The sequence below is a fragment of the Erithacus rubecula genome (assembly GCF_903797595.1).
Source record: "Erithacus rubecula genome assembly, contig: SUPER_Z_unloc_2, whole genome shotgun sequence".
Taxonomy (NCBI): Eukaryota; Metazoa; Chordata; class Aves; order Passeriformes; family Muscicapidae; genus Erithacus; species Erithacus rubecula.
The window spans coordinates 832,653-850,789 of record NW_027635860.1 but is presented as its reverse complement, the minus strand read 5'-3'; the positions used below and the strand labels follow the sequence as shown (position 1 = coordinate 850,789).

The 18,137-nt window shown below is 40.6% G+C and overlaps 1 protein-coding gene across 5 annotated transcripts in view; it reads left to right on the top strand.

The window, feature by feature from the left end:
- Nucleotides 1-18,137, top strand: part of LOC306814831 (pro-neuregulin-1, membrane-bound isoform) — an 82,017-nt gene that overhangs the window by 59,856 nt on the left and 4,024 nt on the right. Inside the window, exons 1-7 of one of the 5 annotated variants that reach the window (XM_079331293.1) lie at nucleotides 793-1,010; nucleotides 1,663-1,721; nucleotides 6,940-6,963; nucleotides 11,411-11,513; nucleotides 15,123-15,249; nucleotides 15,760-15,887; nucleotides 16,390-16,593. In XM_079331293.1, the coding sequence (XP_079187419.1) occupies nucleotides 1,706-1,721; nucleotides 6,940-6,963; nucleotides 11,411-11,513; nucleotides 15,123-15,249; nucleotides 15,760-15,887; nucleotides 16,390-16,593 (602 nt within the window). In that variant the 5' untranslated portion in view covers nucleotides 793-1,010; nucleotides 1,663-1,705. Of the gene's footprint in view, nucleotides 1-792; nucleotides 1,011-1,662; nucleotides 1,722-6,939; nucleotides 6,964-11,410; nucleotides 11,514-15,122; nucleotides 15,250-15,756; nucleotides 15,888-16,389; nucleotides 16,594-18,137 lie in introns of those variants that run through there. The other 4 variants (XM_079331292.1, XM_079331291.1, XM_079331295.1 and 1 more) reach the window with 4 other exon arrangements.

Below are 18,137 nucleotides of genomic sequence, written 5' to 3'. Positions count from 1 at the left end.
CACAGGAGCAGATATCAGGTAATTTTAGGTTACATGCTGAGTAAGAGTTGAGAGAAGGAGAAAGAACAAAGATTGAAATCTGAAGTTGAAGCACAGGAAGCCTGCATTGCTATGGTGATATTTTGGGAACTGAGCCATGACCCAGCACGGAGAATGAAGATGAAGGAAGAATTGATAGGCAGCAGCAGAAAAGATGGGCAAATCATAGAAGAGAAATTCCTTCTCTATGATCAAGGGGAAAGATGCACTCAAGTTTTCTGCAGAAGAGCTTATGAACTGGAAGGACAGACAACTCTGGCACTGCAAATTTTGAGAGCACTTCTGCTCTCTCATTTTACTTATTGCCTGGACTGACTTTTTATCTTTTTGTGTGCAATGTTAACTGTACTTTCCTTTGGGTTTGACTTTGTCTTCTCACTTTTTGGATTTTTGTGGCTTTTTGGTGATCACTGTACTAACTATACCTCCTCAAAGCAAATTACCAGAAGACACAACATGCCATCACGGAAGTAGGAAAATTGTGGTAGTTTCATAGATTTTATGTGACTATTGAAAGCAACAGCATAAATTGTTGTTATCCACTGCACTGAAAATTAAAAAAAAAAAAAGAACTCAATCTGGTCCCTTCATGAGATGCAATAAGCAGTGAGCTGGTACACGTTTGCTATGATTCTTTTTTCTTTTTCCAAACAGACAAGCAAAATACGTTGGTTTTGTTTGGTTTTGTTTTTTTTTTTTTTTCTCTGATGGATTTTTGCTGTAAATTTTGCAAAGTTTTATCTTCTGGAAAGGTTACACTTGCTTGCCTCTCTTCTCATCATTTTTCACTAACACCCAACGAGGAGGTCACTTAATGCACTCGCACTCCATAGACCAGCAGATGTAAGTCTGTTAGTGCAGTGGTTTTGGTGTACTATTGCTTATCACGTTTTTGCCCTTTAGGTGCCAACCTGGATTCACTGGAGCAAGATGTACTGAAACTCTGCCCATGAAAATCCAAAACCAAGAAAGTATGTTAAAATAATCTGAACTTTGCTTTCTTCCCAAACTACAGCAACAAAATCAATAGTACTTGGTGTTTTCACAGTTCAGCTGGAACCGGCCTCTTTACTCACTAATTTATGACCTGATTTTCTGAAGTGCAATCTTTACACCATGGCATTATTGACCTCCAAAATATTTCTCATTTGTGTGATTTTTGATCTTTCCATTCATTCACAGATGCATTTGTTTTGCACACGCTGGCAGTTTTCCTGTTTGGGAGACTGCTGCAAAGTGCAACCCTAAAAGACCAAAATCATGGAGATGAGTATGTACAGATCTTGTGTCCTTGCTGCCTTGTGGAAAGAGCATCCTAAAACCGATCTGGGTCTCTGGAATGGTGAATTTCTGTCTCAGATCTTGAAACACACTTTGATCTGGATTGGTTTGGCTTTGGCTGGTTTTACAGGGGGGATTTCTTTACATTTCCACAGAGCAAATGACTTGCTCTCAACATCCTGAGCTATTTTGACACGCTAAACCGAGATTCAGTTTCTGAAAGTGAACTCACCAAGTCATATCAGTTCACACTGAAGGAGCTTCTTTCTTAGCATATATTCACCTCTTCTCTTTTCTCTGTGTTTTTTCTCTACCATTTTTTTTGTTTGTTTTTCCTCTCAGGTGCCCAAATGAATTTACTGGTGATCGCTGCCAAAACTACGTAATGGCCAGCTTCTACAGTACGTCCACTACTTTTCTGTCTGTGCCGCAGTAGAAGCATGCTCAGTTGGTGCTGCTTTCTTGTCGCTGCATCTTTCCTCCAATTTTTTTTTTTTTTTTTAATCTGTAACTAGATTTGTTGCCTAAGGCCTAATATTGATTGTCTCTGCCTGTTGCATGAAAATTATAACCAAAAGCAATCGCAAATTGTAACAGAAAGCAATCCTGAGATTGTTTGGCATTGAGGGTATGGGGATATGAAAGACTTAGGAATGCTGTGAAATTAACTATGAATGTGTGATAATGGACTCCTTGCTGACATCAAGCAGAAAAAGTACAAAAGTGACATTTTGAAAGTCTCCCATTTTATTTGCCACAAAAAGCTTATGAGTCATTATACAGGCCAGCACTCCCTTAGCCAAAGGATGGTAGCTAGTCCTCTACTTATATATGAGATTTGCAGTTAGACCTAGAGATTAAAGGTAATTGAAGTGCTTACATTGTTTCTAAAGAGCATGTGCCAAACAGGATCAAGGTGTTCTTCCTCATTCTTGTCCCAGCTTCAGTGGAAAAAGCACAGGAAAAAAAAAAAAAAAAGAAAAAGAAAAAGAAAAAGGGGAGAGATTACTTAAACTAAGGCTTCTAATATGTTTTGGGTATATAGTGAGTAATAGGTGCAAGAGATCAAAGATAAATTGGCCAGATGAAAGTATCAGACATGCACATACACAGACTGCTAGAATCAGTGCCGCAGCCACATGCCATAAGGTATCCCATGGATGAATGGGCTAATTATTATCGCTTGACAAGGTTGTAGCAGAAGGTATATTCTGTATTTATTTTCTCTCATTAGCTATAGCAAAATCAAAGGTAACATACAAGAAAATTGCTTAGATCTTACATTTAAATGCATGAGTACTACTTACATTCAATTGTTCCTGGCATCAGAATGTACTGTGATCTAAAAGCAGTATTATAGAAATTGTTTTTTTGATGGATTACCTGCACAGAAAGACTATAAGCCAGTTTAATTTAATTTTCATTGGTATATAGGACAAAAAGCTGTAAGTATGTGCTGGACATTTTGGAGCCTGAAGAGATACACAGGTTTTCTCATATACTGATAGATGAATAACATCCATACATAATTCATACTTTTAGTCATGAAAGCTACCCACGCAAATCCCAAGAGTGCTGACTGGGGACTGGACCTTCCAGCACTTGAGTGTGCATTTTATACCCTGTTTTAGTAGCTTTATTAGTGTGAGTTATATTTAAATGCCTCTGGTAATGATGGCTTTAAAAGTTTTATGCTGTTACAGTATTTGTTTATCAAACATTAGATTTAACTGGCTTTTCTTGTGGACTGTGTTGAAAAGTGCAGTTAAGATTTTCTGATCTCAGAATAATAATTTTAAAGAAGGTGATATAAAAAATATGAGATTCATTGTTTGCTGCAGAATTTTATCTGAAAGCTATAGAAGAATTGTATGTTGATTATAAATTTATTTTCCAATCTAGGAGGAAAAAAAAGTTTAGGTGGGTTTTGCTTCCTTTGTTTTTCAGTTTCCTAACCCTCCTTGAGATTTTTAAAGACACCAGGTTGAGACTTTCTGAAGTTGCCTCCATGGAAAAGGCACAGAAGTCCTTGCCTTGCTGCAAGAGTTACACCCAGTTATTAGTACTTAATTTGGTCAAGCACTTCCTCTTCTTGAAATGCAGAGGCAGGACAGCATGCCACTACCTACCTTAGGCCACTCTGAGAGCCCCAGGCAATGACTATGAGACCTTGGCACTTCTGCCTACCCTGCATCTTCACTGCAACATCTGATTTCTTATACTGCTTAAGATCTTGAAATGACACTTTTGGAAAGAGTCCATCGAAAGCACATTTATACTTAATTAAAAAAAAAATCAATGAAGAATAATTTATATGAATTTTTATTATCATACCAAATATATATATCAAAGCAGATGAGTGCATACTGTTTAACAGAGGACTTAGAAGGAGAGTTCTCTAAAGGCAAATGTTGCAACTGGGGCTTAGAGCCAAGCTCATATTTTGCACCAAGTGTTGTGTATGATTAACTTAGTTCTGTAGATGCAGGTTTTGCAAAGTACAGAGCAAATTGGGATGCTAAATAGCATAAGTGCTAGTAGGGAAAAAAAGTGTATGTATGAACCAAACAGCTATTTAATTTCACTTGCTTTCAGAAGGGTCTTTCTTCATTTAGAAAGAAAGAGTCAGTGGGTTTTCAAGCCAAGGGTGCCTACCAATGCACTGTCTTAATTTGGCTGTTAAAGCAAAATTGTATCCAGAAATCTGCCCTGGAGCTGGTATTTGAGAGTCCTGAAGTTACTGGGCTGAGAACCTATTGCCAGATCAGAATGAGGCACTGGGCATTCTGGAAATGCCCTGTCCCAACAAAGTGCAAGGCCAACTTGACTCGTCTCAGAAACCTGGATGGCAGATCCTGTAGCGTCCTTTCCTTGGGCACAGCAGTCACAGATGCTGCCTGGCATGCTACCCTCAATTTTTTCAGTGAGTGCTTTGACTTTGAGGCTCGTGGTCCACCACTGGTTTATAAGACAGCAGAAGGCAGTCCACAAATTGTTGCAAAAATACATCAGTTCCATAGAGATACATTTTCTGTCTGGACATTCATACATTCACTCCCTTGAAGTCAAGGAATCAAGGCAATGGAAGAGAGCAAAAGTAATGAGTTGACATTAAAAGTTTTGGGTAATTTTCATGTAGTTAGGCATGAGAACTCTTGCAGCAACATTGTGCAGATGATCCCTGGGATAAGAAATAGTGATAAAGCCAAGAATTAATAGAAGATTGAGGAAACCTCTCTGGGGTTTAATCACTGGTAAACCCTTTGTCCGCTCAAATGCCCCAGATGGACCAAGGATCCCACCCAATGGGACTATAGACTATAATTGTAGTTAACAATTATATATGAATTGTGAATTTAGAACTGGCTGGGGTCATGCTGTGGGCCTTCTTGGGCATCAACTGAACATACTGTCCTTCAGCATGGGTCATCAGTTTAAACATTTTAGCTCTGCCATCCCTGATGAGCAGAGGGACAGTATTAAGAAGGGCAGAAGGAATTTCCTTTTTAGTTGGTAATGGCCCTTGCCTCATATTGTCACAGTGAACCTGGCTGAGGCATTTAAGAGGGCAAGAGAAAAGCTATGATATTCTAGAAGGATAACCAAAATTGCAGTTGCTGTGTGATGGCTTAATTTTTCAGCCTTTTCATATAAACTACAGGTCTTCAAAAGTCTGCCTTTAGCTATTCTACTACCTCAATGCTTCTCATTTTCTACATATTTCTCAAGTAGTCACATCTCTATGAGGGTAGTAGACAATCTCACCTGAAATTTTTATTTTCTAAATCCTTTCAGCCCCTAAATTGTTCACTTTATGTGCTGAAACCAAGACTCCTAAATGAACAAGTAGACTTGAAAAATGCCATTGACCATCTTATGTTCAGCATTAAAAAAGACAGGTTTTCTCTATAAACTGCTCAGGTAATGTTCACTAAGTGCTAAAATTGCCATGATAGGATACTTCAATTATGAAAGGACAAACTTTCCAGGCTCCTGTGATTTGAACCAATTGTCACTTTTACAGAAGCCCTAGGTCTTAACACATCAAGTTAAAAAGCAATTTTGCAATCTGAGTAGTATTGAAATGAACCAGATCTTGGATTCAAAGTGGATTCTAAATGTCACAAAGAGACTGTATCCAAGTCCCTCAGTTAGAAATGGCTGACACACAGGGGGTCTGCTCTTAGATAGTTTAGGTAATTTGAGTGTATTTTCAATTGAAATTGCATTAAGAAGTATGAAAATATCAAAATAATCACCTGTTTATGAAATGAGAAGTTTTGGGATGTTCTGCTTATCAGATCTAGGGAATGTGACTAGGAATCCCATAGATAGGTCAGAGCTATGTACCATCTGGGTTTGAATAAGCAATGCATGTTTCTTCAGCATGTTTTCTTGTTAGGCCTTCTAGCCAAAATATATTCCAATTTTAAATACCAACTTCCTATTGAATTATATTAAATATAAACTGCATGATATGAATGACTTCCCTAAAATTAAATTACCTTCAAACTAGGTGTCTTACCTATAAGCAAGCATATGCAGGAATATATATGCATGGGCATGTCATTCATTTTACTGAAGATTTAATCAAGCTTTCTATGCAACTAATGTATACCCTTAGCAGCGGTCAGGTAGGCATGTGATATTGGCTCTTTACGAAATACCTGGATGGATTCCAACTTACTTAACCCTTAAAATGTTACTGAATGGCAACAAAGATTTTACATTCCCCATGTATGCAAACTGCATTAAAAAATCCTTTGCCGTGAAAATTGCCATTGGATTTAAATTATAGAGCACACAAGAACTAGAGAAGGCAAGAGCTACCTTGGCTGTGGTGTTGGCCCTGTGGAAAGGGTCTCCTAGGGTACCTGCTGGGGGGAAACTTGTGTTCCACTTTACCCACAGGTGCTGAGGACTGGGAGTGCTGATCTAGGCATGTGATTTGTATAAAGGGATCAGGCTCTGCACCCCAGGGTCCATCCAGATGTTCAACAAGTTGTTCTGCCAACACAGCACAGTCCAAAGACAGGGAAAACAGGTTGGCTGCTCATTTTCCAGAAGCTGGAGGCCTGCTGCAGTCAATTTGCAAAATGGAGGACTCCCACTACTGAGTAAGCAGTGCCAGTCACCACCAGGTCACAGCCTTCAAGAGCAAGGATATGCATTCTGGAGACAGAAGTAGGGCCAGAAGGGAGAGCAATGCACAACCCATTTACAGGGGTATGCTGCCCTTTGTAGAGCATCCCTTTGCTGTCATGTTCCCATGTGAAAACAATCAGCCATTGTACATGGCACCCTTTAGGTCACAGCCATGTTCATCTCAGTAAAATCTTTAAGGGTTAATGGTTCCTGCATTCCCTGGGCTGTGGCTGCTCAGATGGCCCATGTATACATATTTTTGTGTGTAAGCCTTGCAGAAGGTCTGGTCACATAGCTTAAGAAAGGTGCACCTGAGCATTGCCCACATAACCATGCACCCTTTGTCTTGTTTTATGTGCAGACACAGAATAGCTATAATTCTCATATGTAAATTATTTTTAAGTACAGTGTATTGCTCCTTTCTGAAACTTTTTCCTTTTTCTTTCTTTTTTTGACAACTTTCTGCATTGGCAGAGCATCTTGGGATTGAATTTATGGGTATGGACCAATCATTCCTTTTAGCCTGCAGATTCTAGACCCTGAGAGATAAACCCCTTTTTATTTTTTTTTTCTCCACTTCCCCTTTTCAATTCCTAACCAATTTCTTTATGCTTTAAAAGGGATCATACAGCTATAACAACAACCCTTGTAAAGTGTTAGTGGAGATTAGTTCACTAAAATGGTACTATTGATAGGGTATTCCAGACTAAAGAGTTCTAGGAATTACTGAAGTGATCATAAAGTAGTGTGCATTCCTTTTTCTGCTGTATAGTTTTGACTAGTTTTGTATATGATTTTGGTGAGTTTTTCTCGGGTTGCCAGATTTTGGAAACACTGTAAGCATTAAGCAAAACATCTAACTAGTACCCTAAAAGAGAGAAACTGTTATGGCCACTTAAAATTTTCTACAAATTTGCAGCGTTGAACTCTGATTCTCAAGTAAAGTTTTATGTCTAAACCCACATCTAAGTGGTTACACATCATGTGTAAATCAGTTGCCTATACATATCTGTAAATGATATGCACATATACATTCCTTTCTAGGTCTGTGAATTCAAAGTGGACTAAAGTTATTTAGGAATTTAAGTAGAAGTTTACAGCTAGACTCCAGATCCTCAAGTCAGCAAATATATTCAATATTTCTAAAACTAAACTCAACAAGAAGATTGGCAGTGGATACTATTTTCTCACTTTAGCTCTGAATTTATTAGAAATATATTTTAAGTTTTATTCATTAATAGACTGTACTTATCTGACTAGCTATTTGTATTCAGGGGTAAAAATAATGCATTTCTTGAATAGGCTAACTTAAAATTGAGGTCAGTTTTAGTTTGGGATCTCCTATAATTATTCATTAACATAAAAAACTTTAAAAATTTAAAACAAAAGAAAAAACAGATGGTGAGGTAGTTTTAGTTCACATTCTTATTAAAAATGCCCCTACAAAATGTCATTAGTTTAAGCTGTCAACTGTGGAAAACTCATTACAAGCCCAAAAATCTCTCAACAACTTATTTTTGTTTTCATTATTATCCTCAGTTAGCATTAACTCCCACTCCTATGTATTAGATTGCAGTGGAGATATATGGCTACATAAACATACGAAGAGTTAAATTAAAATCCCTTCAGAAATGGACATGCAAATTTTGTTTTGTATATGAAATTACATCAGCAGAACACCCTCTTGCAATTAAATTATTTTTAAAATCCCAAGAAATCTGTAAGAAGAAAAACTTTAAAACAGCAAATCTAAGATCACATATATCATTGATTATATAGAAATTAGAGTAATGTGAAATTAATAGCATAATATACATATTTGAAAGGCTGCCAATGTAATACCTTGACTTAAATCTTAAGTTGATTTGATTTTCCTAGCAATTGGTAGGGTAAAAAAATTATTGAAATTATTTTTAGCACTTAACACGCTAAAATTTTTCCTAAATTCTCACTGCTCATACAATTCTTTACAGACTTTCCTGAAAGGCTGCTATAATTTTTTTCAAGATAGTGTAATCAGCATGTGTTATTTAGCTGGATGTCATTAACTGACTCCATAATCATTAACACTGGGTCAGAGACAGAAGGCAGTTTTGGGGCTAGATGTAGTATAACCACAAGTGCCCCACAGGAGGTCTTTGCAAGTGTTCTTGGCCTTTAACAGAGCGTCCAAGGCTTGTCTTTGAGGTACCATGCTATCTGTAAGTCTTGACCAGGATCCCAGTCTTGTCCCAGCCACCAGTGTCCCCTGTCACCCACACTGGTCCCTGCAGAACACCAGGGCTGTCCCATCAGCCAGGAGCACAGCCAGGTTTGCACGAGAGCTTGCTGGTTTGCTGGCCATGACATGCCCAGGTGCATTTGCTTTCCTGGGCAGACTCTGCCCCCAGAGTTTGAGAGGGACCATGGCAGCACCATTCGTGCGCACCATGTCAAGCTGCATTGTCCTTATGGCTTTGTTTCGAAGGGCACAGGAGGGAACTAAGGCTATGAAAGAGGATCCAGGGATTTAATTTCCCATGCCTGTTGAAAGCTGTAGTCCCAGCAAACTTGCTGGTGCTAGGAGCATTGCTCAGGGCTGCACCCACAGCCCTGCTCCTTCTCTGCATCCTCCATCTTCTGCAGTGAGTGAGCACCCAGAAAAGTCCCACATACAAGCAACAAGCCTCAGCCCATTGACAAACTCAGTCAGGCCATCACCAGCCAGCTGCCCAGCTCTATTGCAACAGCCTCAGCCTGCAGCAAACCTCCAAGATTCAGTGCAATTTTTCCTCCAATATAAGAATTGAGCAGAGTGTCCACTGTTAATTTTGTACTTCCTCTCTCTTGCACTACAAAAAAAAAAAAATAGGTTGATTTGTTATTATTCATTTTGCTTTCATAAGCTAACAGCTGACAGCATGACAATAAAAATAATAATTCAAAGCATTTCCAATTAGCCCCTAAATTGCTTAGCACAATTCTTCTGTTTCCTGTGACATCCTCATAATACACCATTTCCATGGCTAACTAATAAGCGCTTTCAGAAGGGGCATAAAAGGGAAGGGGAGCCAGTGCCACTAACTAGCCTAGGTGAGGAGTTATGCTGTATGAGAAATCCCTTCACACTCTGCTTCAACCTTTTTTTTTTGTTCCCAAGCATTTCTTCTCTCTGTTTTTTTTCCAGTTCCAAGCATGCTGTGCCAGGCCTGTAGTTGACTTCTCTACCCTTTTTACCTGTCTTCCTTTATACTTCACCTTCTGCTTTTTCTTTGTCACAGTTTGCTTTGGTTGGAGTTTCAGCCCTTTCTTTCTTCCTTTTTTGACTTCCTGTTCTTGGAGTTGTATTTGTTTTTCTGTAATCATTTTTCAGCATCTTAGTTTTACCGCACTCACTTCTTCCCTCTCCTTCCCCTGTCTTTGTTAATAAGTAGTGCTATTAATTTTGTCTGATAGTGCTCATGACCTGTTTGCTGGTGTTTGATTTACAGTGGGTTTGGCTTGTAAGACAAATTTGTTCCATGGTGTGGTGCATTGTATCAGAGAAATTTAGATTTATTTTTGCCTTTTGGTTTGTTGCATGGAGTATTTGCCACTTGCCCACAGCAACTTTAAAACAAAATTAGCAAGCTCAGGAAACACATTGGATCCTGTTCAGTAAGGAGCATTTTCCCCTGAACTGGTGTGCCATTCACTACAGCACATCATTTGAACAGAGACATATAGCACATGTGAGAGACAATTGTGCACCTCTGTACCAGCCAGAGGTAAGTCCCTTCCAGCAGGAATAATGCTGGCATTTATCCCAAAGGCAGTGAAAAGCTGTGCAGCTCTAATTCAGTCATTTATTTTTAATCACCTGCTGGTATTCTGACTGTGGTCGATAGTGCAGATCACTATTGGTCTGCCTGCTTAATAAAAAAAAAGGACTTGAGTAAAGCTAGCCATCCATTTCTGTCCTACAGCCGGAACACAAATCCACATCTGTAAAGCGTCAGCGCAGAATGCGCCTCTGTTTCAGAGCTCCTTATGTAACATTTCCCCAGCACAGCACTCAGCAGTGCTCTCTGCCAAGCATGAGAGAGGCTGGAAAGCATCAGTAGCTCCAGCCCAAACATTAGCATTGCTACTAGCACCTTTATAAAAGTGAAATATCTCAGATGAATGAGATCGGTAACAAGTTGTCATCACTGAGCAAGCTGCCACCCTAGATTGAGAGTTCCTTCTTTGGTCACAAAGGGATAGAAGTCAAAACTCTGCATTTCTCTCACACAAGGCACTGCTGGTTGTCAACATTGCTGTTTTAGGAGGAGCAATGGAGAAAGAGTCTGAATTTTATGACCAGAGCTCAAAACCTGTCTTCATTTCCATTGGTGATGTAATTACAAGCCAAACTCATGTCTCAAATGCAGAAGAGTATTTTGAAATTTCTCTTGTAAAGACAGCTGAAATATAAATTGATATGGGACCAGAGGGATACTGGATATGAAAACAATCCAAAAAAAGATAATAAGAAAACAAATTTCTCTTAAGATCTATAAAAATGGCTTTCATTCCAGCTGTCTTTGCAAAACTTCCAAAGCATTTGCAAATTCATGTTATTACCTTACCACACTGCATTTTTATTTCCAGCAAATGCTGTGTTTGTCAACTGTGAAGTTGTTTCTTAGATATTATTCATGTTGGCTTAAAAAAAAAAAAAAAAAAAAAAGACAACAACAAAAAAAATAACAAACCCTTTTGACTGTAATTGTGTAATTGTTCTCATCCCCAGTATTGTGTTAATAGCTTGTGGTGTAGTCCTGTTCTCCTTGCAGTCAATGAGTCTGCCTGAAGTGTGGTGGCTGTGTCTTAGTGTGGCTGTGTGAATCTGTGCAGTGGTTTGTAGCATGACAGCTGTTGACTGAGTGCTTCCTGCCTAGCCATCCTCCATGTTGTGACTTTCTCTGTTTTTGTCCCTTTCTAGAAGCTGAGGAACTGTACCAGAAACGGGTGCTGACCATAACTGGCATTTGCATTGCTCTTCTAGTAGTTGGCATCATGTGTGTGGTGGCCTACTGCAAAACCAAGTAAACTTTTCTCTTCTATTTCATATTTGTGGTCATTGGTCAGGGCCTTCCCAGTTGACTATAGCTTCTATGGGCATAACTTAAGGGACAAACTTGTGACCAGGGTGCTCTGGTCCAAGCCAGATGAATGTGGGTCTCCAAGACCATCAGCAGTGCAAATTTAAGAAAGGATTTCTCAGTCTTCAAATGCAATTTGCAATTTTTTTTGTCTTCTTTTTTGTTTGCTTTCTTTTCTATCCCCCATTTCAGCTGGATTCCCCAGCTGACAAGGAATAAACTTCAACACTGGAATAGTGTTTCTTTCCAGCATTACATTTTATGTATAACACTAATTTGTTTGTACTTGAGACACAATTAATGATGCTAAAAGTTACTACACACCAAAGGCCAAAAAACTGAACACAAAAGTGCTTTCAATGCAAAAGCAGGCATTTAAATAAATTCTGTGAGTCTTTAAATTATTGGGGGTGACTCTCAAACATGCATGAGGCACTGTGGACCATAAATTACACAGAACATCAGCAGAATTTCTGCTGCCAAAACTTCTGGCTGCCCTTATAAATCTCCCCACCAAAACACAGAAAACCCTTATCATAAATATTCCACGTTTGTATAAACCTGATTTACTGTTTCAAGGCCTGATTGGCAGCTGGACTGTTGGTCTTTGTGGTAAGCCCCACCAATAATGGATGTGTTAAAACTGGGGGAGGAGGGAGATAATTTGTCCCTCTCAGTGAGAGTCCAGACACATACACACAACTGCTCCTGCCCTTAACCTTGTGCCAGTGGTCAGTGGGGAACAATTGAAACAGTAATAAATATTCAGATCAATTACTGCTTTTAGAAATCACATCCCCATGTATTTCAACAAACATTTAGTCAGTATCCTGAAGTATGTTTTTCTGTATAAAGAGCCCACAGAATCCATCAGGGGTCTGGATGCTTTTTTTGCCCCAGACATTAGCAATCACTGTGAACCAAAAGCTAAATGTTTTCAAAACCAGTTGATGACAGTGCCATGCCAGGACATGGCACTCCAAATTCAGCAGTGAGGCCAGACTGGTATCTGTAAGGTGACTTGCTTATACTCTTTTGCCTAAACTGGGGGGAAACTCAGAAACCAGAAGAAATCTTGAAATGATGTTAGGAGAACAACCAATGTAATATCTTCGATTTTGTTGTTTTCCTTGCAAGAAATACTGCTGATAAATTGCCAAGGCAGTATCTTCAGACACTGAATCTTAATTCAGAGGTACTTTATTTGCAAATAACTTGCATGAACATAAAATCTTAAGTACACTCTCACTTTCCCATTATTCCTTCCTCTCAGTTTTGTGGAATAATTTCTTTTTTTGGTTAGTGTACTTTTACTGCAGGACAAACAGCACAGTTAAAAGCATGCAAGTTTAAATACACTGAAGGTCACTGAAGGTGGAAAGTAATGCAGCTCTTTAAGGATGGATTCCTGGGTTACATGTGCCAGGATTTCAGTTCTGTAGATGACAAATTCAAACTCCCTCTAGAACTCACTTTCTTTACCACATTAAGGAATTCAGATTGTTCTCAACTCCCAAGGTCTCCAGAGTCTCATGAAGGGGAGCTGTGAAATCAAGTTAAAACCTTTCTTGACTGCTGCTTCTCAGCCCAGCAGGTCTTTGGGTAGTTCAAATGTCTCTTGGTACTGCACTCTCTATACACATTAACTGCTTACATGTTCTAAGATGATGCCTGGTTATCCTCAAAGCATAAAGTACACATGAACCACAGACTGTATCTTTCTGAGACAGGAGCATTTCCAAGACAGATGTATATTTATGCTATTCATGTGACGTGATAGAAATTAAGCATTTTCCACTATCCAGGCACATACACAGAGAAAATATGTAAAATGCTCTGTCTCAAATATATTTTCTTCATCTTTAAGTTTTCATTAGTATCAAGCTTCAACATATTTATTGCCCTCTCTCACTCCTCCTTTTTTGTAAAGCTTGGAATTGTCCCCTTGCGTTCAAAACAGAATTGAAAATAGTTATCTCTAACACTGTCCTACCTTGCCATCACTATCTGCACTTCTGCATATGGCTTAGTAGTATTCCAGCTTTTGCCAGCCAAAGTCATATGCATCCCAGAGGGTGTTGGAGCCTGAGTCCTCCTTGCACTGCCCTGGATTCTGTGACAGAATGGTGGAAGTTCTCCATTATAATGAGAGACAAACTAAGTCTGAAATTGAGTAGCCTTTTCTCTGGTTATTTGTATCAGTATTCTAATTAGCATGTTCTGCATAGCCAGGTTTTACTATGCCGTAAGTTTTGCTACTGACAGCTTGTAATGATCTTCTGAAGAGTTCTTCTGAGGAGAGCTGGAAGGATTACAGAGTCATAGAATCATTTAGGTTAGAAAAGACCTTTGAGATTTGGAGTTGGAGCTTTGCATCCAGCTTTTGACTGAACACCACTTATCAACTAGACCATGGCACCAAGTGTCATGACCACTCATTTTTTTAACATCCCCAGGGAGGGTGACTCCACCACCCCTCTGGGCAGTCCATTCTAATGCTTAATAACCCTTTAGGTGAAAAGATTCCTCCTGAAATCCAAACTGAAGCTCTGCTGGCACAGTTTGAGGCCATTTCTTCTTGTCCTGTTGCCACTTGCCTGGGAGAAGAGGCTAACCCCCACCTGGCTACAGCCTCCTCTCAGGCAGTTGTAAAGCGTGATAAGGTCACCCCTGAGCTTCCTTTTCTCTAGGCTGAACAACCCCAGCTTCCACAGCCACTCCTCACAGGACATGCATGTTGTTAGCAAGGAGGGAAACAGCAGCTAAGGCCAGGAAACAGTAGAAACATCAAAGTCAGTCAGAGATCATGTCATTAGTACATGGATAGTTCTACTAAATGCATTAGCAGCCATGGCATCCACCTGGTAATGATTAGGCTTCAGAGAAAATCTGTCATTGCTGAAACAAAACCTTCCAGAGCTGCCAGGAAATCTGCAGGTTCAGGCCTATCCCATATACTCTCACTTTGGATTTCTGAGGCTTCCTCTGCATTCTTCTTTAACACATTTATGTATGTGAAGCACACTGCTGAGGTAGGGGATGAATCCCACCAAAAAAATGTGTAACTGCCACATCACAAAAATCATGTTCCAGTGACTGCAAGCAAGCCCTGAGGCACAAACACCTTGGCTCCCTGTGGTGAACTGAGAGGTGTAACTTGATGGGCTGTCAGAACCTTGCTTTGGCCCTTGTGAGGGTGTCAAGGTGTCTGGGTTAAAATCTCTCCCCCTCCCTTCTGAATGCAGAAAAGAGCTCCTCCTGAGACAGAGCATTGCTTAGAAATGGCTTCCCTTTCCCTCTCAGTTATTCCTGTCCCCCTGTGTCCCGCTGACTCCTGGAAGGGATCCCAAATATCCTTCCCCCTGTCGAGGTCCCCACAGCTCCAGCTGCAATTAGACCTGTGGTTTTCAGAGTTACTCTGAGCTCTAGCAGCAGTGGAGAAAATTCTGGCAAAAAAAGTGATATTATATTATTATCACCAACATCAATATGCTGGAAGGTGCAGCTGCTTTCCTTTTGTCTAGTAAAATTGTTTCCGTGTTTCGTGCACAGGAAGCAGAGGAAAAAGTTGCACGACCGCCTTCGGCAGAGCCTGCGCTCGGAGAGGAACAACGTGATGAACATGGCCAACGGGCCACACCACCCCAACCCACCGCCCGACAACGTCCAGCTCGTGAATGTAGGTGGCACTGCGCCTGCCAGCCTGCCCTGACATGCCCCACAGCTTTTACACATCTACCTGCTGCAGCCTGGACACTGATTTCTCTTGGCTTTCTCCACACAGAAAAAAAAAACTGCTGTTGCAAATTGCTGCCATCTTCTCCATCAGAGAATAGTATTTTTTGTGTATCTGATGGTAATGGGAGGTTGCTTTTCCACACATCTGTCTATTGGGAGTTCTCATTCCCTTCTTAAATGCATTTTTATAGCCTTATTTGAATGCAGACCTTTGCTACTTTCCTCATTTGTCTCCTCCTGTTTTGAGTCTAGATGGACTATGTGTGCAGAGGTGTATGTGAATGTGCTCAAGTGTGTCAGTATGGTTTCTGCATGTATTTAAGTGACAAAATTTGTGCTGTGGCACATGTAGAAGACTGAAATCTGGGAAGGGGGGATTGGAAATTATATCTACAAATGTGCTGTGAATTACAGTTTGTAAACCTGAGGTTTGTCTGGGTTTTTTCAGCAGTACGTTTCGAAAAATGTGATCTCCAGTGAGCACGTCATCGAGCGAGAAACAGAGACCTCATTTTCTACAAGCCACTACACCTCAACAACACATCACTCCGTGACAGTCACCCAGACATCCAGCCACAGGTACTGGAGGAGGAAGGCAAATAGCAGCTGTAATATCTGATCTGTTGCTACTGCAAAACCAAAAGATGTGTAAAACAACAAACTAGGGAAGATCTATGCTCCCTTCACAGTGTTTTCATTTTAAGACCAACAATATTTGATGTCATATCACCTAATTATCTTCCCAGGATTTTACGAAAACCTTTATTATCCGAATGGCATTCCAATACTGTCGCAGTGAACTTTAGTATATGCAAATTGCTGAATCAGTGACAGTTCTGATAACTGGAAAGCCCTCCTTCCCTCTCCTTTTATCCATACTTGCAGAATCACCTTGGTGCCTGTGGTCTCATACAATTCGCTAAACTCTGCAGCTCTGGTCACCAGCCCAAAGGTTTTGCTGCAGATCCTGAGTGGCAACAGAGCCCCTCCTTTCCCCGGCTAAACTTCTGCTCACACGCATTTGCCACCAAAGCCCACCCTCACACTCCCCCTTTCTCTTTTCCCGCTTGCTGCTCTCCAGCTGGAGCAATGGCCACACCGAAAGCATCCTCTCTGAGAGCCACTCGGTGCTCGTCAGCTCCTCCATGGAGAACAGCAGGCACGCCAGCCCTGCGGGGCCCCGGGACCGCCTCCACGGCATCGGCGGCCCACGGGAAGGCAGCGGCTTCCTGCGGCATGCCAGAGAGACCCCCGACTCCTACCGAGACTCTCCTCACAGCGAAAGGTAGGACACGCCACCTCGCTGCTCTCCTGGCAGCGCCTGGCGTTTTCCTGTTGGTTTCAAAGCTTGGGAGCGGGGGAGAAAATGCAACAGTGTAGCTGTTCATGTAGGGCACACATTCATAAAGGTGGAGAGCTAAGCAGTAGTTTAAAGTCCACCAAAAGCATTTCTTATCGCTTTGCTGGATTTGGTCCTATTAGCTAGCCGTTCACTGGCTAATAGTTGCAGTTCACAGTTTCACTGGAGCTTGGAAAAGCTCCACTGGAGTAATTAGTCAGAAATTTCTGCTTTAAACAGAAATTTGCCTAATAATGAATTTCTTAGAAGATGCAAGTGAGAAAGCTAAGAGATTTTGCAGTGAGGAAAGTAATATATTGATCCACAGGAGAAGGTCACTAAGGACTCCTAAGCAGTATAGAAATTATGCCACCACCTACTTTCTGGAGTATTCTAGCTCCTAAACCCTTTAAAATTTTCCCTTAACCCTTTATTAAATAAAAGCAAGGAACACAAAGTGCAAGCCAGGAGGACTCATGTCATTATTAAATCAGGAGTAGTTATAAATAAAACTGGCCAGGAGTTCTCCTAACCAACTAATTTTTTGTCTGAAAACGCTGGTTCCTCAGTTCTTAAGGTCTGCCTAGAAGTACATCAGTTGCAAAAAAACTTTTACTTAAAAAATCTTTCTCAGGTTTAGGCTACCATTTTACTTCAAGATGGCCCCAGAATAGCAAAAGAAAGACTGAAAAGAAAGAAAATATTTAAAAAGAGCTTTTCTCCCAGGAATCATAAGCAGAAGAAAAGGAAAACAAAAGATTATGGACTAGTTCTCTGAGGACTTCAAAATCTCTAGGGATTTGGCCTTGTGGAGCATCCATGATGCCAAAAATGCAGCCAGGCAATCCCCAGGAGACTGAGTTGTGTGGGAGACAAATTGTGGTTTTCAAAAAAATGAATGTGCAAGTACAGCAAATGTCATTTCTGTGGTACTGCCTCTGCCATGCAAACAGCAGCTAAGCAGGAAGAGGGTCCACTGAGGAAGGACCCTGAGTGTAGTACCACTAAGGATAATAAACTAGCCCTCTCATTAAAAATTATGTGTTATTTACCATGGAATTTAATTTGAAGATACATGGCTCACATGACATAAACAGCCATGGCTCCAATCCAGCAGAGCACTTTGACAAGATTATCTTTTAATCGTGCGAGTAGGCCCACTGAAATCAGCAAGATTACTCACATGGGTAGAGCTCAGCATGTGCTTAAGTGCTTTGCTGGATCAGGACCTGTAACAGTAAATACCATGCTGTCTCCTGCCGGGGAACCGAGCAGGATGCACGGCCACGCGCCTGCCAGGGGTGAGTATTACAGCTTAGCATGTTTGGGCATCTGCGTGTGAGAAGGTATGACTGTCTGCACTGCATGGGACACCCAAAGCATCATTCTAATATGAACTGTTCAGATTTAACTGGGAAAAGGGGTGCGGGGTGAGGGGAGAAGGGAGAGTATATTCCTTTTTGTTTCTCTGAGAAGAAAGAAGGCATTTC